Source organism: Microcaecilia unicolor, chromosome 2 (genome assembly GCF_901765095.1).
Source record: "Microcaecilia unicolor chromosome 2, aMicUni1.1, whole genome shotgun sequence".
NCBI lineage: Eukaryota > Metazoa > Chordata > Amphibia > Gymnophiona > Siphonopidae > Microcaecilia > Microcaecilia unicolor.
Window position 1 is genome coordinate 155,955,781 of NC_044032.1, and position 24,573 is coordinate 155,980,353.

Genomic DNA, 24,573 nt, shown 5'->3' on the forward strand with positions numbered 1-24,573 from the left:
TCGCCCTTTCAAGGGCCAGGCCGTAAGACCAAAGGGGAGGGATCCTCCATCGTGACTGGCCCTGTAGCAGGAGACCATCCTGCACCGGTAGCAGAAAAGGACGATCGAACAGAAGCGGGCTGACGGCGGCAGGACTCATACTCCCCCGATGCTGCTCTCCGGCCCCTACACCGGGAGCAGCGCTTAGCCGCCTCAGAAGGCACTAACATGCTTCACAAATGCCTGCCCCAAAACTGACTCTGCAGAACGTCTAGTTCCTCCCTATGATTAAACAAAAACAAAGTCTCTTACCATTTTTTTTTAGTCAGGACAGAAAGGAAACACCTGATCAGGCCAACAGCCCCAGGCGATGGAGGAAAGGTAGGGGGAGACCAGGAGGGACCAGGCACCACAAGGTGTACACCACAAGCTGCAAACAGCCACTCAACCCCTGTCTGTGCTAAACTAGGCCCAAAGAACACCAGTAGCCAGATCAAACCAGAACTGCACAGATATTTCCCTCCACCCGCTAGATAGAGAGAATACTGAGGTTCAGCTGGATGCACAGGTCCACATATAGCAAACCTCGGAGGTTCTCTCTATCTCCACCTGCTGGTAGAGGGACACAACCCACAAGTCTCTGGATTGATCTGTGGGATGCCATGGAAGGGGGCACTGCAGTGGACTTCATAAATTGCTCCCAGGTACATAGTTCCCTTACCTTGTGTGCTGAGTCCCCCAAAACCCACTACCCACAACTGTACACCACTACCATAGCCCTTACAGGTGAAAGGCACACCTAGATGTGGGTACAGTGGGTTTCTGGTGGTTTTTGGAGGGCTCACATTTACCACCACAAGTGTAACAGGTAGGGTGGGATGGGCCTGGGTCTGCCTGCCTGAAGTGCACTGCACCCACTAAAACTGCTCCAGGGACCTGCATACGGCTGTCTTGGACCTGAGTATGACACTTGAGGCTATCAAAAAATATTTTTAAAGATTTTTTTTGAGGGTGGGAGGGGATTAGTGACCATTGGGGAGTAAGGGGAGGTCATCCCCGATTCTCTCCGGTGGTCATTTGGTCAATTCGGGCACCTTTTTGTGCCTTGGTCATAAAATAACCAGGACCAGGTAAAGTTGTCCAAGTGCTCATCAGGGACGCCCTTTTTTTTGCATTATGGGTCGAGGATATCCATGTTAGGCACGCCCAAGTCCCGCCTTCGCAACGTCTCCGACACGCCCCCGGGAACTTTGGTCAGCCCTGCGACGGAAAGCAGTTGGGGACACCCAAAATCAGCTTTCGATTATACTGATTTGGGCGACCCTGTGAGAAGGACGCCCATCTTCCGATTTGTGTGAAAAGATGGGCGTCGTCCTCTTTTGAAAATGAGCCTGATAGCCCAGTAACCACGATATCAAGAAACTATCTGGTTCAGGTCACTTCTGGCCTGGGAACTTGGCACAGGAAGGCACTTAACCCAAGAATCTCATACTGATGCTCCCCCCTTCAGCCCAATAATACTTACTGGTCCTAGGAGGCATGCAACTGTCTCCTCCTCATCCTGCTGCCATCTTGGAAAATGGTGGTGCCTGATCCCTAGTTGTGTGTTGTATATGGCAGTGCTTCTAAGTGATGAAATCCATTATTTGGCAAACCAACACCTAGAAGTGCATCCCAACACACTGCTAGGGCTCAGACATCACCATTTTGCAAGATAGCAGTAGGATGGGAACACTGCTGGATGCCTTCCCAGACCAGGTAAGTATTACTGGTCCAGCAGCATTTTCAGACAAGGAGAAAAAGTTTAAAGTGTTCTGACAACTTACAATGTTATTTAAAAAATATACAGTGGGGGAAATAAGTATTTGATCCCTTGCTGATTTTGTAAGTTTGCCCACTGACAAAGACATGAGCAGCCCATAATTGAAGGGTAGGTTATTGGTAACAGTGAGAGATAGCACATCACAAATTAAATCCGGAAAATCACATTGTGGAAAGTATATGAATTTATTTGCATTCTGCAGAGGGAAATAAGTATTTAATCCCTCTGGCAAACAAGACCTAATACTTGGTGGCAAAACCCTTGTTGGCAAGCACAGCGGTCAGACGTCTTCTGTAGTTGATGATGAGGTTTGCACACATGTCAGGAGGAATTTTGGTCCACTCCTCTTTGCAGATCATCTCTAAATCATTAAGAGTTCTGGGCTGTCGCTTGGCAACTCGCAGCTTCAGCTCCCTCCATAAGTTTTCAATGGGATTAAGGTCTGGTGACTGGCTAGGCCACTCCATGACCCTAATGTGCTTCTTCCTGAGCCACTCCTTTGTTGCCTTGGCTGTATGTTTTGGGTCATTGTCGTGCTGGAAGACCCAGCCACGACCCATTTTTAAGGCCCTGGCGGAGGGAAGGAGGTTGTCACTCAGAATTGTACGGTACATGGCCCCATCCATTCTCCCATTGATGCGGTGAAGTAGTCCTGTGCCCTTAGCAGAGAAACACCCCAAAACATAACATTTCCACCTCCATGCTTGACAGTGGGGACGGTGTTCTTTGGGTCATAGGCAGCATTTCTCTTCCTCCAAACACGGCGAGTTGAGTTCATGCCAAAGAGCTCAATTTTTGTCTCATCTGACCACAGCACCTTCTCCCAATCACTCTCGGCATCATCCAGGTGTTCACTGGCAAACTTCAGACGGGCCGTCACATGTGCCTTCCGGAGCAGGGGGACCTTGCGGGCACTGCAGGATTGCAATCCGTTATGTCGTAATGTGTTACCAATGGTTTTCGTGGTGACAGTGGTCCCAGCTGCCTTGAGATCATTGACAAGTTCCCCCCTTGTAGTTGTAGGCTGATTTCTAACCTTCCTCATGATCAAGGATACCCCACGAGGTGAGATTTTGCGTGGAGCCCCAGATCTTTGTCGATTGACAGTCATTTTGTACTTCTTCCATTTTCTTACTATGGCACCAACAGTTGTCTCCTTCTCGCCCAGCGTCTTACTGATGGTTTTGTAGCCCATTCCAGCCTTGTGCAGGTGTATGATCTTGTCCCTGACATCCTTAGACAGCTCCTTGCTCTTGGCCATTTTGTAGAGGTTAGAGTCTGACTGATTCACTGAGTCTGTGGACAGGTGTCTTTCATACAGGTGACCATTGCCGACAGCTGTCTGTCATGCAGGTAACGAGTTGATTTGGAGCATCTACCTGGTCTGTAGGGGCCAGATCTCTTACTGGTTGGTGGGGGATCAAATACTTATTTCCCTCTGCAGAATGCAAATAAATTCATATACTTTCCACAATGTGATTTTCCGGATTTAATTTGTGATGTGCTATCTCTCACTGTTACCAATAACCTACCCTTCAATTATGGGCTGCTCATGTCTTTGTCAGTGGGCAAACTTACAAAATCAGCAAGGGATCAAATACTTATTTCCCCCACTGTATATTACTATGAAGCTATAAGAGATTACAGTGTTGTGGGTTTCTTCCAAATCACCATTACTCATTGTACCAGTGTTATAAAGGTTTTCAGGGTTTGAAAATGCTTTTGTTTGTGTTTTATTATATATATTTTTTGTGTTTCCTGCTTTGGATAAAGGCAGTTCCATAAATAAAATGTTCTAAATCTGCTGCGACCACTTGTGATCTACAGTATATTCTACTAGAAATGTTCTTTGTAAGGTTCCAAACCTGGGTGCCAGGTCAAATTTATTGAATTGTATACACTTTAAATCAAAATAAGAAAAAAGAAGTTACAAATTGTAGTTTTATTTTCCCAATGTCATTTCAAAAATGAATTTGTACACAAGCACCTGAATCAAAAACCAAGCAGCAATGCAGCCAGAGGAAATATAAACTGCCGAACAAACAGATTCAATTTTACAGAAAACAAAGAAAATACTTTGATAAACTGAATCAATCAGAAGAAAGCTTGCTTTTTGTCAAAACAAGGTTGTGTTGGGATTTGGTGTTGGAGGCACTTCAGTCATAAATAAGCCTAAGATTGTGGTACAGATTCCCTTTGGGGGTATTGTTGAGCTAATTCTGTTATGACAACTATATTGAATTTTTCTATGCATTACTTCCATTAAAAGCCAAAACCTTTTTTTTTTGCAGCTTGTACTACTTCTCTTTTAATAATGTAAACAGGAAAATGTAAAAAAATGGGAAGAAAATAAGACTGCAAGTGCTTGTCAATTATTCTGCAGGTTGTATGTATTCTTTCGAAGTTCTTTTGACATCATTTATTTGATTAGCAGTGCTCATTAGTTGAATTGTCCAGGTAACTGATTTTCTTTTAAGCTTAAAATGTAGGTGTCTTATGCAATGTTGTTCCATTTTATCAAAACATCATAAATAATTCTTTCAAAAGACAAAGTAGTTTCCATACAATTAAAGACTTTAAAAATGTGAATACAATGTAGTATAACACTCACATTCAAATGAGAATACTCATCTAAATCCCATCTGAATATGTGTACAGTACAAGGGATCAATAAGCAACTTCTCTCTAAAAATAAACTGCTACGCAAAAGTTTTGCTTAGAAGACACTTCATTAAAACAGTTTAAAAAATCTACAGTAAACGAAAGGTCCCACAAGTCTAATTTTGCTCCAGCATTATAGCATCACAGTTCTAGATTTACATGTTATCCCCATAAAAAAGACAAGTATACAAAATCATCATTATCTTTGGTACCAAAAGTAAGGGCACCTTCAATGGCACGTAACAAGAGACACTTTTGCTTGAAGCATGGCTGGTATGCCCTATTGCAGTTAGAAATAATGTCCAGCTGTGAACTGTCCATGATAATGATATCTAAAAAGCTGGCCCAGCTTATCACACCTCTTTCTTTACCATATCATGATTTTTTTTTATTTAATCACTGAGTCTTCTAGTACCCTATTTTACCAAAGCAAAAATAAGAGGAAAAAAAAAGAAATTAAATAAAATTAACAAAATAAACTATAGTACAGGGTCAGACAGTCATCTGACTGAAGGCATTTATTTAATTTTATAAGTTCTTAATACTTTACAAATTCCAGTGTTCCAATAATAAATGCCCTCTATTCCTATAGGAAAATTATGCCAACCAGATATCTCATGCTTCAGCTGGCCTTTATGGCTTCAAACCAGCCTAGATGAGCAATTTGATTTTTACATAGCTCCTTAGTAAATTCCATGCTTGCGTCCGGCAGACGGTGCCTTCTTTGTAAATCTGGTATATCCTCAGTCCTAGGATTGACGACATTTAAGTTCCTGTAGCACCTTCCAACTCTTTTGGCCGGTAATGCACCTTCAATAATTTTCCTTTTTTCAAGAACGTAGTGGTTTCTGAAATACAGTTTATAGTTTAATTCATACCACAACACACAGCTTCAGGTAAGCTGCATATTCTGTACTTATTGTATTTTCAATACACTTTATTGCTGCTCACATTTGCCCGTTGTTAATTTAAGTGCACCTTTATTATGCAGTACATTTAACGTCTTGAATTCTAGTGGCATCCGATGTGGGCTGGCATTAGAAAAGTATCTATATTTTAGGTCATCATAATAATGATATTTCACTGCTTTTCCATTGAAATCTTCAGGGAATGGCCAGAATCCATACAAATGGATTTCATCACAAAATCTGGTAGAAAGAGTATACATGAGGAGACCTGTGCTGGGTCGCTTGATGTGAACCTTATTTGTCAACCAATAACTGTAAAAAGAAAAGGAAAAACAGTATGAAAAGATGCATATTGTAAACTTGTACAACACAAAATGTTTATTGAAACACTTATACAATGTAAGTGGTATTTTTATATTCAATTTGATTATTGAACATATTATCACATTACATGGCACAGCATACTAGTACACTTATGCACACCAAGGGGTCAATTAAAAAAAGGGTGCTCAAACTTAGGGGCCCTTTAACTAAAGGGATGGAATGTGGCAACAGGCTTTCCATGTGCTACTCTGGAACTACTGCCAGGCTACTGCAGGAGCCTGGTGGTAGTTCCCACCCTCAGCAAGCACTATTTCCAGGGCTACAAAATTGTTCCTATTTTTGTAGCACCGGTGCTTACCCAGAGGTAATTGGGTATCACCACACACTGCCCGGTTACTGCTGGGATAACATGGGAGTCCTTACCACCAACTCAATGGGTGGCACTAAGTGATCCCCCTCGAAATGGCTTCAATGGCAAGAGGTTCATTTACCACACAGTCATATCTTTTCCATCAAAAAAGGCAGCCTTTTACCCACTGCAGTAAAAAGGGGGCCTCAGGGAACGTCAAAAACACATACTGATGCTAGCGCAGGCCCCTTTTATTGCAGCTTTGTAAAAAGACCCCTTAGCGGTGGCATAGCTACAGGTGGGCATGGGTGGGCCACAGCCCACTCAATTTAGACTCAGGCCCACCCAAAATTATGGCACTTTTGCTGTAGCTGGTGGAAATCCCCAAACCCCACCAGCTAAAGATTTCCTCCTCCTCAGGTAGCCATGCTCTTTCAAACGGCAGCTGGCACCACACACCGGCCCCTCTGCACATGCTCAGTTTTCACCCATGCGGAAGCACTGAGCATGTACAGACTACTGGCAGCGGCGTCAGCTCAAGTCAAGTGCTGCCAGCTGTTGTTTGGAAGAGCACTGGCTGTCCGAGGAAGAGGAAATCTTCAGCTGGTGTAGTCTGGGGATCTCCACCAGCTCAAGTATTTAATATTTTGTGTTTGAGGGTAGGGGGGAGGAAGAATGCAGAGAGCAGAGCGGAGGGAGGCCAGGAGGGACTGAATTCTGTGCCCATCCATTTTGGGCTCAGGCCCACCCAAAATTGGCTGTCTGGCTATGCCCCTGCCCCTTAGGCACCAAAATTAGGGTGCTCCGCTAGTATTCTATGATGACACATTAGCCATTATAATTTGTTATAAAATACTAGCATGTAGACATTTAGGGGCCCAATTTTAGGTGTGATCACTTACACCATGTCTATGACTGTACCACAGAAAGGCAGTAAATAAATTATCTAATAACATGCTATAATAATAGTACAACAGAGGAACAATGCTGGATTTGTTTTGCTTAATACAGTGGAACACTCTAGGGGGCCCTTTTACAAAGGTGCACCAAAAAGTGGCCAGCGGTAATGTGGGCTTGAGTCTCAGACGCGCACTGGACCATTTTTCCAGCACGTCTGGAAAAAAGGGGTTGTGGGGGGGGGGGGGGGGGGCGGGAAATGAACGTGCGGCAAAATGAAAACTAGTGCATGTCTATTTACGGCATGAGCCCTTAACGCCATTCATTGACTTAGCAGTAAGGGCTTATGAGTTACCCTCGCAATAACTGTCCAGCGCACGCCAACTGCTGATTACCACCTGACAGTAATTTTGAATTTGGTATGCGCTAAAAACAAGTGGTAGAAAATATTTTCTACCGCATGGCGCTTACCTGGTGTTAAATGGCAGTGGACACATGCCTGGGTAGTGCATGAGACCTTACTGCTATGTCAATGGGTGGTGGTAAGGTCTCAGGCCGAAAATGGACACACGTTGGTTTTTATTTTGCGGCACATCCATTTTCCAGTCCCTTAAAAAAAAAAAGACCTTTTTTCAGGACACAGCAAAAACTGGCCAGGCACATGCCCAAAAGATGTGCTTGCACTGCTGCAGGCCACTTTTTGCCACGGCTTAGTAAAAGGGCTTCTCAAATAGTTTGCATTTCCTCTGAAGAAACCTTAGGGCAGTGGTTCCCAAACCTGGTCCTGGAGGCACTCCAGTCAGGTTTTCAGGTTATCCACAATGAATATCCATGAGAGAGATTTGCGTGCAGTGCCTCCACTGTATGCAAATCACTCTCATGAACATTCATTGTGAATATCCTGAAAACCTGATTGGCTGGGTGCCTCCAGGACCAGGATTGGGAATGACAGAGTGAAATAAGGGGGCCTTTTTCATCAAGATTTGTTGCTATCTCCTGCTATCAAGGTTGCATCAAGATTTTTTGTTATGACAAGCTTTTGTGGAGAGGTGCACTTCTTGCTGTAAAGACTGCATCTGTGTCTACAAGGAGACGATCTGAACAAGTATACTTTATAGTTTATTCACTACTGCCAATCTCTCCAGCTTTTAATCCCTGTATGTGTTAACTCCAGATTTAAGTAGTGACAAAGCATAATTGTGGAGACCATATGACAAGTTACACAGGATAGTTGTGCATAAGATTTTGAAATTGTTTTAAGAACACAAATTGAGTATACATGGTGCCACATTTCATGGAGGGGTTTTTTTTTTTTTTTTGCCTTGATGGCTTTTTTCTCCAAGAATATACAAACTTTTAAATTTTTTTCATGCTTTTTTTGGATTCTGCCTTTTGAAAAAAGTATTTTTGGGATTAGCCAAAAGCCTATGATTGAACATTTTCCCTGTCATGTTGAAGCTTTGACATCAAAAAAGTTTAGGATGCTGAGGATTTTTGGCTATGGTAATTTTCTCTTTTTCTTGGTTGAAATCTGTGACACCATGGAGAAATTAGTTCTTACCTGCTAATTTGCATTCCTTTAGTCCCTCCAGACCAGTCCAGAATGTGACTGATGGGTTGTGCACGCCTTCCAGAAGTAGTGCCTATGGGAGGACATGCCCTTGAAGCTAATTAGATTGTAAGCTCTGTCAAGCAGGGACTGTCTCTTTATGTTCAAGTGTACAATGCTGCATATGTCTAGTAGTGCTATAGAAATGATAAGTAGTAGTAGTAGTTGAAGAAAGGCAAGCCTACTTGTAGCACATAGCATGGTTTTAATTGTGTTCCAAGTTCTTTTTTTTTGTTATAAGAACAATACAACAGCAAACCAACAATGCAGCTCACACAAAAGGGGAAAAATTCTATCTGACAAATACCACAAGGGAGGGATATGGGCCTGTTCGGAGGGACTAAAGGAAAGCAAATTAGCAGGTAAGAACCGATTTCTCCTTCTTTAGCGTCCCTCTGGACTGGCCCAGAATATGACTGATGGGAAGTAACAAAGCAGTAACCTCAAGGGAGGGACCCTAACAGGTCAGACGTAAGGACATTCACACCAAAAACTGCATCCTGTCGACTCTGCACATCCACTCTGTAATGCTTGGAAAAGGAATGCAACGACAACCAAATCTCCGCTCTACAAATTTCCACAGGAGACACCAGCAACCATTCTGCCCATGATGCCGCCTGACCTCTAGTAGAATGTACCTTGACTCCTTGAGGAATCTGCTTCCCAGAAAGCAGGTAAGCAGAAGCAATCATTTCTTTAAGCCATCTAGAAATGGTGGCCTTAGAAGTCGCAAGTCCTTTACGAATTCCTCCAATTAGCAGAAAGAGACGGTTCAACCAACAGAATTCCTCCGTAATCTTCACATAGTACTTCAGTATCCTCCTGACATCGAGACACTTCAAACGGCGCTGTGCCTCTGACCCAGAGGAGGAACACAGAACAGGCAACACCACTGACTGAAACAAATGAAATCTAGATAAAACTTTTTGCAGAAAGGAAGCAACTGGACGCAACACTACCCGATGATCCTTAGCAAACTCTTAAGAACAGAGCCCGACAAGAAAGGGCTTGTTAACTCCAACATCCTTCTAGCCGAGGCAACAGCCACCAAAAATACCGTCTTGAGCATCAAACCTTTAAAGTATAGGATGCTAAAGGCTCAAAGGGAGACCTAGTGAGAATAGAAAGAACTAAGTTAAGATCCCAGAGAGGAAAAATAGCCTGAACAGGAGGCTGAAGCAGACTAGCACCACATAAAAAAACGGTAAACATCTGGATGAGAAGCTAAAGCTTACCCCTGAATGCATCCCCTAAAACAAGACAGTCACAATCTGAACCTTAAGGGAAGCCAGCGCCAGGCCTTTGTCAAAACCATGCTGTAAAAACTCCAAGATCTGTGCTACCGACACCCAAACTCCTTGAAGACCCTCTAAGTTCCAACACAATTGAGAGAAGTGGATCTACGCCGTAATCAAAGCATCATGGAAATCACATTCACCAAATAATCTCTCATCAACTGCACCTGCTCAAGAGCCAAGCCATAAGACAAAATCGTGCCCTTCTTCTACCTGCCCAGGATCTTCTGAAACCTGGTCCTCACCTAAAATATTTGGCTCATTCAAAGAAGCCTAGATCTTCCTCCAGATCATAAACCTCCCTAAGGCGATTAGCAGAGACTAGCCATCCCTCTAAGGACCTTCTCACAGGGGCAGAAGAGGCCCCTGATTTGTGCATAAGAAAAGCTTTGTACATTTGAAGTATGAATTCTGGAGGAAAACCTCCATCCGACCCTGCTGAAAGAACTGATAGAGTCCCCACTGCTTGCTCTGTAGAAGAAACAGGCAGGGAACCCGGCCACTCCTCCGAAACTGAATGGGGGGGGGGGGGGGGGGGTAAAATGGCGGCACTTCCCTTCAAAATTGAAACCAGCGGTTTTTCATTCATCCCAGCTGCGTCTTTACTCAAGATCTCCGGCGGGGGAAGAATGACAGCGGGCCCCACCTCCGAAGGACCCTCCACTGCCATGCAATACTTGCAAGACCCATTCACTCCCAAACAGAACAGCAGCGGAGTTTTTCTGACATTGCAGCTAGAAAGAAGAACGGTGCTCTTTTTTTCCACAATGGGAGCTCCGCAGAACTGAAAACCATTGACAGCCGCTGCGCCAAAAAGGTAAGGGAGCTGCCTTGCTTGCTTATATCTCTGTCTCAACGAGATTAAAAATAAATTCTCTGTTAGAGGTTTCACTTTGTTTTTGTTGTTTTTTAAATGCTGCTGCCTCTCCCTTACCACAACCTCTCTTCCCCTGAAGAAACAAAGGCTTTCAAACAAAATACCATGCTTATGGGAGGGCTTGGGGGGAAGAGACCTGGGCACCTGGGTTTGACACTCCCGAGGCTCACAGAGACCCCCACGGGACTCAGCCTCCACAGTCAGGCAAACACCTAAAAGGATGCACAGAAAGAACAGAAGAGAATAGCAACTCCCAACACAGAGCTGAACCATAAGCAAACAAACAGTTGAATATGAAATATTAAAGAAGAAAGAAAAGTCCAAAGAGGGAGACTGAAGGGCTCACCATCTTCCACCTGCTGCAGACTAAGAATACTGGTTCTGCGGTTAGCTGGGCAGGGCTCTTATTGGCTCTCTCCAGATTCAGAGTTCTCAGTCTCCACCTGCTGGAAGGTGTGCACAACCCATCAATCACATTCTGGGCTGAATGTGTATCTCGATGTCCCTTTTGCAACAGCGCATTTAACACACTGCAATGGTTGATCTTACATGAAAGGCTCATCACTGGGAAACATGGAAACCCAGCAAGACTTTATATTACAGTTCCTGCAGGGACATTTTCTGTCAACTCTAATATACCCTTCACCTTGGCCTCCAATGCTTAACTTGTAAGAAAAATATTTAGGTCAGTTTGCCATTTAAGGGAAGCATCAGAGGGTGAACGAATACTCATATTAGAAGTATATATTGACCCCAGCATCTTAGCTGCTTGTAGATGTAAGTCCATGGATCTCTTAATGATTGACGCAGATGTCTTCTTCTGCCCTCCTTTCTGCTTTCCCATGCCCCACAATGACTACAAAGAGGAGGAGGGGGGGGGCTGTCTCTTTCTGCACATGCCTATGTAGCATTCTGAGGTGGGCTGCCTGGAAATAGGAGAAGGGCCTCATTCTGATGTCACCAGCTGCCCAATGGTGCCCAGCACAGTGCCTGCACACACCTCTCAACATCTCCAGATGGTCTCAAGGAGTGCTGCAGTAGGGCTGCCCAGAAATAGTTAGGAGAAGGGCCTTCTTTTGATATCACCAGTTACCCAATGGTGCCCAGCATGGTGCCTGCACGCACCTCTCAGCACCCGATCATGTAGCGCAGAGAAAAAAAGCCTGAAGGAGATTCTGAGCTGATGTCACATGGGCAGGAAGCTTATTTGAATTTATTTGGTAAAGAACTTATTCATCAAGCTGGTAAATACCCATATGTTTGTCAGAATCCTTATATGTATTTCACAAAAGGCTCAGCATTCAGCAAAGCTTTTTGTAAAATACTAGGGGAACCATGAACATCCCACCCTGGACATCCCAGTTCTTGCTTCAAAGTCGGATACAAAATGGGATCTTTGATGTTAGAACAGAGGTTGGATCTTCTTTGTTTGATAGAGGCACAGTTGCAGAAATTAGATGACGCTATCTTGTCTCAGTTGATTTCTTGGTTTTTCCCATGATTGTTCAGCCATATATGAAAGTGCAGTGAACACAGATTTGGTTGTTAGGGATCCTATTTACTCTTATCTCAGGGACAGAACACATGCTATTCAAATTGCTGCGATGAAAACAGCCCAAAAAAAAGAAGCCTGCCTTTTTTCCCCCCAGCTTTAGAATTGTCAGGCAGCAGTAGAGAGCAGAGGGGGAAGCAGAGAGTGCAGGGATCTGTGGAGACCAGAGACAGGGATCTGGCACCACCAGATATGACTTCCACCAGATCCATCAGACTGGGAGACCAGTTGACCAACCAGACCAGGAGAAGGTCTCAGAACCAGGAAACATGTCCATCCACCTGCTGGAGATAGAAAATACAGGAGAATTGGGCTGGCTGGCTGAGTATATATGGGACAGCTCAGTTCTGAGTTTTCTATCTCTACCTGCTGGTCGATGGACACGTCCTGGAAGAGTGGGAAGTAACATAATGGAATAGGATTTTTCTTTTGTCTTTTTGCAGGTCCCATGCTAATTTATTTATTTAAAAAATGAATATCCTGCCTATCAAAAATAATCTGAACAGGTTACAGTAGTACATAGATAATAAAAGATAAACCCAAGACAAAAAAAATATACAAACAAATCAAATAAAAAAGTCTGCTTAAATAAAAAAGCCTTACGATGTCTGCTAAAAGACTATAAGGAGTCCTTCTGCCTCTACTCTAGTGGAATTGCATTTCACATAGCTGGACTCACAAGGGAATATACAAATATGATTTTCTTTACGAGAGACCTGATAGAATGAAGGGACTTCAAGCAAACATTTATCCTGTGACCTCAAAGATCTAGTAGGGCAGTAATTGTGCAAAGATGTAATTAGACTTGCTGGGGCATCCTTATGTAATGCATTAAAAACTAAAACTTTTAACTAAGCATGCCACCTAACAGGCAACCAGAGCAATTTCAAAAACAGGGGAGAGACATGATCCATCTCAGATCCACCAAAAATTAAACAGGCAGCAGTATTTTGAGCAACCTGAAGAGCCTTTAAAGAAAATGATGGTAAGCCACACAGCAAGGCATTGCAATAATGCAAGTGTGGTATCACTAGACACTGCATTAACAGAAAATTCTTGTCAGGTACAAGCTGTTTCAAATGGGACACCATACTAATCTTGAAGAAAACTGTTCTAATTACTGGATTAATCTGTGGCTTAAAGGAAAGTGTAGAACTGAGTAACACCCTCAAAAGAAAGAGAAATAACTAGGACATTCATCACTCTCAACAGAGCCAGAGAATTTGAGTTTTTCATAAATTCAATGACAAACAATTAGCAGCCATCCATGCACAAACACCTGTAAAAACCCAACCACCTGGAAAACCTTGCAAACAGGGAGAAAACAAAATTAAATAATAATGCTGACAAAGAAGAGCCCTGAGGCACACTGGAGGTCATAGTGTTCCTTCTAGCCTGACAGTCCCCAGTGACCACCCAGAATTGATGCTCTCCTGAATACGAAGTAAACCAAGACAGGACTTTATCTGCTATCCTGTAAGATCTTAAGCGGGCAACAAAAAAGGAATGATTCACAGTATCAAATGCTGCAGACACATCCAGCAACACCAGAAAAAAACCTAGTTCCCCTATCAAATCAAAGTTGAATTTAATCTAACATTGAAAGCAATGTCTCCATATTATGTTTTGCTCTATATCCAGGTTGATAAATGCCACACAAAATGTTTGTGTACAAAATCAGACAATTGCTGCAAAACCAGTTTTTCAAAGACTTTGGTAAAAAAAAAAAAAAGCAATGAAGAAATGGAGCAATGAAGAACTATCCAACAAAGGTTTTATTTTTAAACTAGGGGAGTCAGAGCAGCTCACTTCAATATCCCTAGTACTATACTCTCATCAAACGACTTGGGGCCCTGTTTATTAAGGTGCACCAGCATTATTAGCGCACACTAAATGCTAGAGTCACCCATATGTTCCTTTCGGCAACTTAGCGCTTTGTGCATGCTAATCATTAGCGCACGCTAAAAATGCTAGCGCACCTTTAGTGTGGCTTAGTAAACAGGACCCTTGGTAACCATCATTGCTATAGAAGAAGCTTTAACATAACAGTAGAACAAGAATTAAGTACACTATTAAAATTGTTCAGTAGTTGAACTGGATCCAAAACCTGTTGATCAGAAAAAGATAGAAAATCAAACCACTGCTCATCTGTAGAAATGTGCATAGTAGCATCAGAAACTAAATCATATGAAAAATAACTAGAAAGCTTCAGTGGCTTCTCATGAAAATAATTAGCAAACAGCTCACATGTAAGAAACCTCATGTCCTCCTTTTTTGGATTAGCTAAATAATGACCACCAATCTGTCTGTTAACGCATGAGACCTGCAAAAATGTACCCCCATTTAATAATAAAGTGAATGGACTATGTTGGCATTAGCACACTGCCAGCTGCTAGTGCAGCTTAGTAAAGAGAGGGGTTAATCTGGGAGCACTTACCACCTCCTATTCAGGAGGAACCCTGTCAGGGGTGCTCGGTGTTGGTCTTTGAGGTCCCCAATGACTATGTATGAGATCTATTTGAATGCACTGCCTCCACAGTACATATCTGGAACTATTTGGAAAGGAATGGAGACTATCACAATGCTTTTCTATTGCTCTATGATATGTGAATGCATCTCAAATATTGTATAAAGTTCTGGTACCTGCATCTCAAAAAGATACCATGGGATTAGGAAAGGTACAGAGAAGGCCCAGAGGTTTGGGCTTTTCCATCTTAGACAGCCATGATGAGATGACAAAGCCCTAGAAAATCATGAGTGGATTGTAACAGGTAAATGAAAGTCAGTTGCTACCTCCATTAGAAAGCACAGAAAGGCATTATATCAATTCCCAACCATCCCAGGTGGCCAGTGTTCAATACTATTATATTGTAACAGGGCATCACAATGAGCAATTTTTGCCCTATAATATGCTCTATTTTTAACAGAACATGGATAACCCCTTTCCAGAAGGTGGTCCCAAATAGCAGTGACGTGATATTCAAACTGTTATAAAGAGAACACATTAAAAGGGCAAAATTTGCTCATCATGATGTCCGGTTACTACTACTACTACTTAGCATTTCTATAGCGCTACTAGGGTTACGCAGTGCTGTACAAGTTAAAACATGGGGAAGGACAGTCCCTGCTCAAGAGAGCTTACAATATAATACTACTCAGAACACTGACAAGTTAGTGGTGGTTTTCCCTTATACATATTTTGTTGGTTGTTGCATTAATATATAAATATTGGGAGGTGTTATCTGTACATCTGAGTTTTGATGAAAAACCTCTTATTGCTTATCAGAGGGGTCATACATTAGGAGAAACACTGACTCAGTGAGATTTACATGTATTTGGCAGAATAGAGAAATAATGGCTTGAACTAATACAGAATGCAAGTCAAGTAATGTAGTTTACGTAATTCAATGACTCTGTAAGTTAATGTACGTGGGTAGAATGAAGCGTAAAATCAAACTTTGAATGGACATAAATCATGAATTGTGTGTGAGTGCAAGCAGGCACCATTGGTTGCTCACTGGATGGAGAAAGGGCATATGCTGGGTGATATTTCTTGGTGTGTTCTTGAACAGATTCAGGTAGGCAAGGAAGAGGGTAAGATGGACAACCTTCAATTTTAAAGAGCAGAAATGGATTTTTGTATTAAACACTGTCCACCCAGGGGGACTGAATCTTGAACTTGACAGGGCTTCATTAATGTGAATTGACATCTGATGTGTGTGAGCATGGTCATATGACTGGTAGGCTGTGCTTTTATGGAGAGAGTGACGGTGTGTCACTGCCATATTGAAATTATGAAGTAAATATTGAGAGTAATAGTGATTTGATTCAGGTACGTGAGTGGTGTTGCACTTATACATATATAGTTATTTTGTAAGGTATTATGTGGATGAGTATTTTTATATTGGTAAATATTATTTGATTCCAAGGCCATTATAAATGTAGCGTGATATGAGTCTAATCATCAGAATTAAATATGTAGCATGATATTGTGCTGAATCAGATATATATATATCAACACAAAAATACAGCTTTAAAAATATATTTGAAGATGCAGCAGAAACTGGCTTTCATTCCAAAGCCCTCTTCCCCCTCCCTTTGGGGAACATTTAAAAGACAAAAGGTACTGCCTGCAAGGAGTTTTCAAACTCTCTCTCCCTCCCTTTTCCTGGGAAACATTTTGGGAACACTTAACAAAGACAAAAGAGAGATATGTGGAGGGGCATAATTGAACAAAAACGTCTATCTCCATGGGCGTTTATCTCCGAGAACGGGTCCGTGAAGGGGCGGACCGAACCGTATTTTCGAAAAAAATAGACGTCCATGTTTTATTCGACAATTTGTGAGCTGGGCGTTTTTGTTTTTCAGTGATAATGGAAAATGAAAGCGCCCAGCTCAAAAACGAATAAATCCAAGGCATTTGTTCATGGGAGGGGCCAGGATTCGTAGTGCACATGCCAGGACACCAACCGGGCACCCTAGGGGGCACTTTTACAAAAAAAAAAAAAAAGGTAAAAGAGCTCCCAGGTGCATAGCACCCTTCCCTTGGGTGTTGAGCCCCCCAAATCCCCCTCAAAACCCACCGCCCACAAGTCTACACCATTACTATAGCCCTAAGGGGTGAAGGGGGGCACCTACATGTGGGTACAGTGGGTTTGGGGGGGCGGTGTGGAGGGCTCCCATTTACCAGCACGTGTAACAGGTGGGGGGGAATGGGCCTGGGTCTACCTGCCTGACGTCCACTGCACCCCCTAATAACTGCTCCAGTGACCTGCATACTGCTGCCAGGGAGGTGGGTATGACATTTGAGGGTGAACATAAAAAGTTGTGAAACGGCATATTTTTGTCGTAGGAGAGGGTTTGTGACCACTGGGGGAGTCAGGGGAGGTCATCCCCGACTCCCTCCAGTGGTCATCTGGTCATTTAGGGCACTTTTTGGGGCCCTATTCGTGGAAAAACAGGGTCCAGGAAAAGTGCCCTAAATTCTCGCTAAAAACGCATATTTTTTTTCCATTATCGGCGAAAGGCACCTATCTCTGATCGGCCGATAACCACGCCCCAGTTCCGCCTTCACCACGCCTTTGACACGCCCCCATCAACTTTGTCCGCATCCGCGACGGAGTGCAGTTAAAAACATCCAAATTCGGCTTTCGATTATACCGCTTTATTTGTTTTTGTGAGATAAACGTCTATCTCCCGATTTGAGTCGCAATATAGGCGTTTTTCTTTTTCAATTATAAGCTGGATAGCTTCCTCTGCCCTCCCACCTAAAATTACTATTAACAAAAGCTTGACTAAGGTGGGTACCTGAAGGCTCATCCAGACATCTCCGAAAACCAAAGACCCAAGAGACAGAAAGTCTGGAGAACCCATTGACAACAAAGAACTCAGAGGAAAACCATAAACAAAACATTTGCCTGTCCCCCAGTTATCAGACAAATGGACGCCAGGACATCTGCAGAAAGGAAAGACTTATAATGTGATCATGTGAACAGACTACAATAACCATAATGCCTTGCAAGTTATCCAGTGCAAACCAGGAAGCAGGTGCTGGGACTCTGTGATCATATCCTCCTGCAAGCTTGCAAGAGTATAAAAGATAGAAGCTGTTCCAGACACAAGCAGATGATTCTCTCTTCAGCTGCAACTCAGATCCATCTCTGCAGAAGTCCTGCTCCCTGCTCCTGACCATGTGCTCATCACTCAGCTCTGTAAGAAAGACCCTCCTGTAAGTTAAACTGTAACCTTAACTTTTAAACTGGCTACTTTACTTAAGCACAGATTATCTGTAAAGATCTCTTAAAAGAACTATCTATCGCTTATATGATTGCATTAATCATATTGTAACTTAATTTGAATCTAAATATATAGTGTTCTTGTTCTTTAAACCTGGTAATGCAGGTTAATGCAATCTAATAAATACACTTAATTCCTTTTATCCTTGCAATTATAAATCATTCTTACCTTATAGGTAAGTGGTGGAGAAACATTAGTGAGTGCTCTAGTTATCCCCAAGTATAAATTAATTCCTTGTAACATTTTATTTGTGGAGAATGTGGGCAGATATACTGTGCGAGTAAGGTAGCAGTGTTCTTAAATTATATTTTTGTATTTTGCTGCTTTATAGAGAACTGAGTATCAGGTTTCATTAATTAAATTTCCGATTGATAATTGATAATGTTTTCAGGGCATTTAGAATATTTAGAATGCTGTGCTGGATGGATGTTGTATGGTCGTTGCCATGGCAATATCTAAGTACTTACGCGCTTATTGCACTTACGTACTGTATAACAAAAATTTTAGGCATGCTCTGGCATACAATAAAAACCAATTTTGCAGTTTCTTTTGAGGAGGACATAGATAACCCCACTTTGCTTAAGCAATGCGTAGAATCCTCTGGCCCTAATTCTTGGACACAAAATGTAACTGATGATATTTCCACCCCCTCTGATATTGAAACAAAATTTGATTTATATTCAATTAAGTCAGGGAGCAAGAGGAATTCTGCCTGTCTCTGGTTAATGTGGACCATATATAAGAAAGGCTTAAAAGAACATGCAGAATTGAATGAGAAATTAGTCGCTAAAGAGAAAGAATGCATGCAGATAGACACAGAAAAGGATTTTCTAATCACAATGGCTAGTTGCTTAAATAATCAATTAGACTCCCTTAGAATACAGGTGCAATGGCAGGCAGCACAGGAAACTAAAACGAAGACCCGAATTTTAGCTTTAGAAATGCAGGCCAGCCAAGTTCCAGGCTTGAAACATTTAATCAGAGAATTAACACTGCAAATGCCCCCTTATAGATGAGAATATTGATCATGTACAGGATTCACATTTGCAGGGGTCAGCCATTACGGGTCGCCCATGTGCCCCTCCAGACCCAAACACAGCTACAGCCATGCCTGTCTCAGCCATGGTAACAGTATCACAGTCCACACCCCTAGCAGGAGTTTCAACTAGAACCATTAGTTCCCAGGCCCCCTTCACAGCATCCAAAACCCCAGTGCATAGGAACACAGCCTGTTCTGTATTCTGATCTAAGCTCCCATAGAAGGGAACCTCTAATAAGAGAATCAGCTCCTCAGTATGTAGCTACTGAAAACCGCCAGCAAGCATGTGACATTTTGGAATCTCATGGGGAGAATATTACATATTGGGAGAACAAACCCACTAGTGTCTTCACAGCAAGAGCCTTGCAGATATTGCAGATAGCTAACAATAACAAGAGAAATCTGCCCCCAGATAAACAGGAACTTATAACTGCAAGTCCTGCTGGACCAGAAACTGACATTCCGTCAGCTCTTCCTGCAATTTAATTCCTAATAAACATGAGGAGACGCGTCCAGCCTGGACTGGACTTCTCCACAGCATGACCCACTCTGCAGATGGCAGTGGGATCCAGGTGGTTGATAGGTTGGACAGGAACATAGAACAAGTTTTTGCTATTAACCTTTAGTAACACTGTTAAGAATTTAAAATGTAGCTTCTATTGTTCTTTTGAATGTGTAAGATTTAATAATGTCTCTCTGCAATAAGTAAGATTTAAAATGTCTCTCTGTGATACCTTCTATTGCAATTTGTTTTGGATAATATTGTTTAAGGATTTAGAAATGTCTTTTTCTGATAAGTGACCCCCACTAGAGCTGAAACTGAGTACTAAGAAGTTTTAAAAATGCCTCCTTATAATATGTAACTCCCACTGGAGCTTAAACTCAATATTGTGCTTTAATGTGAATTAACAAAATATGTTTATTTTTGTTGAAGAAACTAAAGCCTAAGAAACTAAAGCCTGTCTGCACGCTGCTTGCATACTATGGTCTAAGATTATAGGAAGGAACTGTGGAGCAAGAGGGGGAATCCCCCACCAGAACCAGCCATGTGACCTGCTATATTAATGTGAAATTGTCTTTTTCTGTCTTTTTCAGAGTTCGAGTTTCTACTTATGAGATAGTGATCCTGTTCTACTTATGAGATATTAATATTTTTATGGTGCTAGGAATTTATACGTATATATATATATATATATGGCTATCTCAGATATATTTCTAAATAAATAGATCTGATCCTGTTCTACTTATATTTTAAAAATAAACATATCTGTGCTGTTCTACTTATGAGATAATGACCATGTATAATCTGTTAATTTTTGCTTATTTCTAAATGAATGAAAATGCTTTGGCAATCCAAGATGGATGCCGCGTACGTTGCTTTTGTTTTCTTGTGTTCTACTTGCAGGTTAAGCTCAATCCTGGATCTGGAATGGATGATCGGAGACCTAAAGGCCTAACAGAGCTCTTTGTTTGTTTGTCATGTGGTCTCCATGTTATATGTTTGATTTATGTTATGGGGTACCCAAGAAACTATAAACAGACATTCATAGGCCCTCCCTACTAACACTCTTTCCATTAGTTCACATTGTCCCATGTCCTTGTCCAAGAAAGGAAAAAGAGACCATTTTCACTGGCAGGCAAGCTATAGAAAAGAATTATTCAAGCTATGGCTCACATATAATAAGTTCTACTAATTGCTATCTAAGGTTATATATTCACATGTGTATATTTGAAACTATGAGCAAAGGTTTCTCTTTATATGACCTATCAGGTATAATCAGTACAGGGAATGTTTCTGACCTTTTTAGTATCACAGCCAGTACGTACACAAGGCTCTCTCTGGATTGAAATATTGGCTGATTGCAAAGCACAATTAACATATCTTTTCTAAATTCTTCACAACATTAAACACATGAGTATGGTCTATTAAATTGCTACGTTGAATATTGCTAAAGCAGATAAATATGGTAACCTTTTACCACACTCAATACCCATAAGTAGTTTCTCTCTGAAAAAAAAAAAGGTTTCTCTCTGAAAAGTATTTCATGGTACTATACCATGACTCTGTTTTTGCTTATTTGGTCAATGATTAAGTAGATATTGTGGTATAGGATTGATAGGAATAATTATTTTCTTTTTGTGTATTATTATGGTAATTGCGTACATATGCCTTTCTTATTTCTAATGATAACAGTAGTATAGTAATTCCATATTACCATTCTTGTTTCTGTATTAGAACTATCTGTCCTTTTATTATTGCTATGAATACATCAGTTAGCCTCTGAAATAGAGAATATTTTCCTTGGAATGTCAAATGCTGAGAATATGACTGAATAGATTGTTCCATCCCATTGCAGTGGTAAATTGGTCGGTTGCGCACTCTCATGCTATTGATTTGGCTAGCATACTGGGTAAGATATCCTGTGGCATAAACATGGGAGCAGCATATGCCCCTGAACAGGTGACAAAAAAGAGCTGGTCTCTGGGGGTAGAGCAAAATGACACGTGTGACTGAAGTCATATAAAGTGTACTTGCAAGCCTATTTTAAACCAGAGCAAAAGCCAGACTCTGCCACCTGACTGAATAGAAGCCTAATGAAACTGACCACAGAAAACTTAACCCAGATAGCCTAACTTTCAGTCATGAGCAGACAAAAGTAATAATGATGAATCATTTGTTTATAATAATAGTCATATTCCAACTAAGGACATATTCCAAGATTCATAATGACGTGACATAGTAGATGACGGCAGGAAAAGACCTGCACGGTCCATCCAGTCTGTTCAATGTCCACTATCAAAGGATTCACCTCTCCCAATACACATGCCCATGTAAACAGTTCAGTATCTTTGCTACTGTTCTTTTTGAAATTATGCTACTGTACTAGGTTAGAGTTAGAGTTTTTAATTTTAGCTTTTATAGTTTATTTTATGGTTCCTCATTCCAATATATTATAAATTTATTGTATCTCGGAACCAAGAGAGGGATAAATGTAGTGTGATATGAGTCTAATCATCAGAATTAAAAAGGAGGAGGAGGAGTGGCCTAGTGGTTAGAGTGGTGGACTTTGGCCCTGGGGAACTGGGTTCAATTCCCACTGCAGGCACAGGCAGCTCCTTGTGACTCAGGGCAAGTCACTTAACCCTCCATTGCCCCAGGTACAAATAAGTACCTAAGCCACATTGAGCCTGCCATGAGTGGGAAAGCGTGGGGTACAAAAAAAAAAATATATTGTGCTGAATTATATATATATATATATATATATCTCAACACAAAAATACAGCTTTAAAAATATATTTGAAGATGCAGCAGAAACTGGCTTTCATTCCAAAGCCCTCTTCCCCCTCCCTTTGGGGAACATTTAAAAGACAAAAGGTACTGCTGCAAGGAGTTTTCAAACTCTCTCTCCCTCCCTTTTCCTGGGAAACATTTTGGGAGCACTTCACAAAGACAAAAGAGAGATATATAGCTTCCTCTGCCCTCCCACCTAAAATTACTATTAACAAAAGCTTGACTAAGGTGGGTACCTGAAGGCTCATCCAGACATCTCCGAAAACCAAAGACCCAAGAGACAGAAAGTCTGGAGAACCCATTGACAACAAAGAACTCAGAGGAAAACCATAAACAAAACATTTGCCTGTCATCAGAGGTATACCTGCCCCCTCCCATCAGTTATCAGACAAATGGACGCCAGGACATCTGCAGAAAGGAAAGACTTATAATGTGATCATGTGAACAGACTACAATAACCATAATGCCTTGCAAGTTATCCAGTGCAAACCAGGAAGCAGGTGCTGGGACTCTGTGATCATATCCTCCTGCAAGCTTGCAAGAGTATAAAAGATAGAAGCTGTTCCAGACACAAGCAGATGATTCTCTCTTCAGCTGCAACTCAGATCCATCTCTGCAGAAGTCCTGCTCCCTGCTCCTGACCATGTGCTCATCACTCAGCTCTGTAAGAAAGACTCTCCTGTAAGTTAAACTGTAACCTTAACTTTTAAACTGGCTACTTTACTTAAGCACAGATTATCTGTAAAGATCTCTTAAAAGAACTATCTATCGCTTATATGATTGCATTAATCATATTGTAACTTAATAAACCTTTTGAATCTAAATATATAGTGTTCTTGTTCTTTAAACCTGGTAATGCAGGTTAATGCAATCTAATAAATACACTTAATTCCTTTTATCCTTGCAATTATAAATCATTCTTACCTTATAGGTAAGTGGTGGAGAAACATTAGTGAGTGCTCTAGCTATCCCCAAGTATAAATTAATTCATTGTAACAGTAGGCTGTGCTTTTATGGAGAGAGTGACGGCGTGTCACTGCCATATTGAAATTATGAAGTAAATATTGAGAGTAATAGTGATTTGATTCAGGTACGTGAGTGGTGTTGCACTTATAGATATATAGTTATTTTGTAAGGTATTATGTGGATGAGTATTTTTATATTGGTAAATATTATTTGATTCCAAGGCCATTGTCTTGACGCAGCATGAGTCAAAACATGGCCATGTTGCGTAGGTCCTGAGAGAATTTATATGGAATCATCAAACATAAGTTTCATGTGATTTTAAATACTTTTGTAATAAAAGTGTTGCTAAGTTGTTTAAATTTAAATTTTACTAATGGAGTCATGAAGAGCTGAATGAGTAACTAGGCTGTGTACCTGGTGTGAAAAAAAAGTCACTACAGAAGCTTCAATATGGTTATAAGTTTAACTGCTCACATGCTATGAAGTAGATGTTACTTTGAGTGCTGGGTTTGTGAGGAATATTATGGTAAATTGTGTTGCATGCTCTCCTCACATTTACTTGCTATTTATGACAAGAAGGTAACAACTGCCTTAGATCAGGTACTGAATTTTGTGTATGTATGCTGTCTTTAGAGACTTCACATAAAATTACCTGATGTGACCAAATTTCACCAATACTGGGCTGCGTCCTAATGCTGCTGGAAAGCTGATAAAAGGCAAATGGAGCAAATTTTATGCACTAGTTTTTTTTAAGGAATTTATGTGCCATCTGATCTGTGGAGAGTTACCCTTAAAACAGCCCAGTATTCAGTGAAACTTGGCCATGTCAGATCATTTCATGTGAGATCACCTACTCCTTTAATAAAAACCTTTTTATCTACTACACACAATCTTCTGTTTTTCATGCAACTTTGGAAAGCTGAAGGTCCTGACAACCTCTGTTGTTTTCATGTAATATTAATACTGAGGCCATGTTACTGAGGGAAAGTTTATTTCACAGAATATTAAGTTCCATTTTTATGCTCACATAAAATTTTACTGAAGTATATGCTAAAATTTTAGATTGAGTTTTACTGCATAGGACCCATGGAGGGCAATTTTCAAAGCTATTTTTATATGCAGAAATGCAGTCTTTGAAGATTATTCATCCTTTCTGCGCATAATTACACTACATGCAAAGGTTTACCCACATATCAGGGATGTATTC

At 41.4% G+C, this 24,573-nt stretch overlaps 1 protein-coding gene across 2 annotated transcripts in view; it reads right to left on the reverse strand.

Annotated features, from left to right (window-relative positions):
- Positions 1-3,748: 3,748 nt before the first annotated feature.
- The window catches only part of ST8SIA4 (ST8 alpha-N-acetyl-neuraminide alpha-2,8-sialyltransferase 4), a 241,380-nt gene continuing 220,555 nt past the window's right edge, over positions 3,749-24,573 (reverse strand). For both annotated transcript variants that reach the window (XM_030193419.1, XM_030193418.1), the window contains exon 5: positions 3,749-5,682. In XM_030193419.1, the coding sequence (XP_030049279.1) occupies positions 5,400-5,682 (283 nt within the window). In that variant the 3' untranslated portion in view covers positions 3,749-5,399. The remainder of the gene's footprint in view (positions 5,683-24,573) is intronic.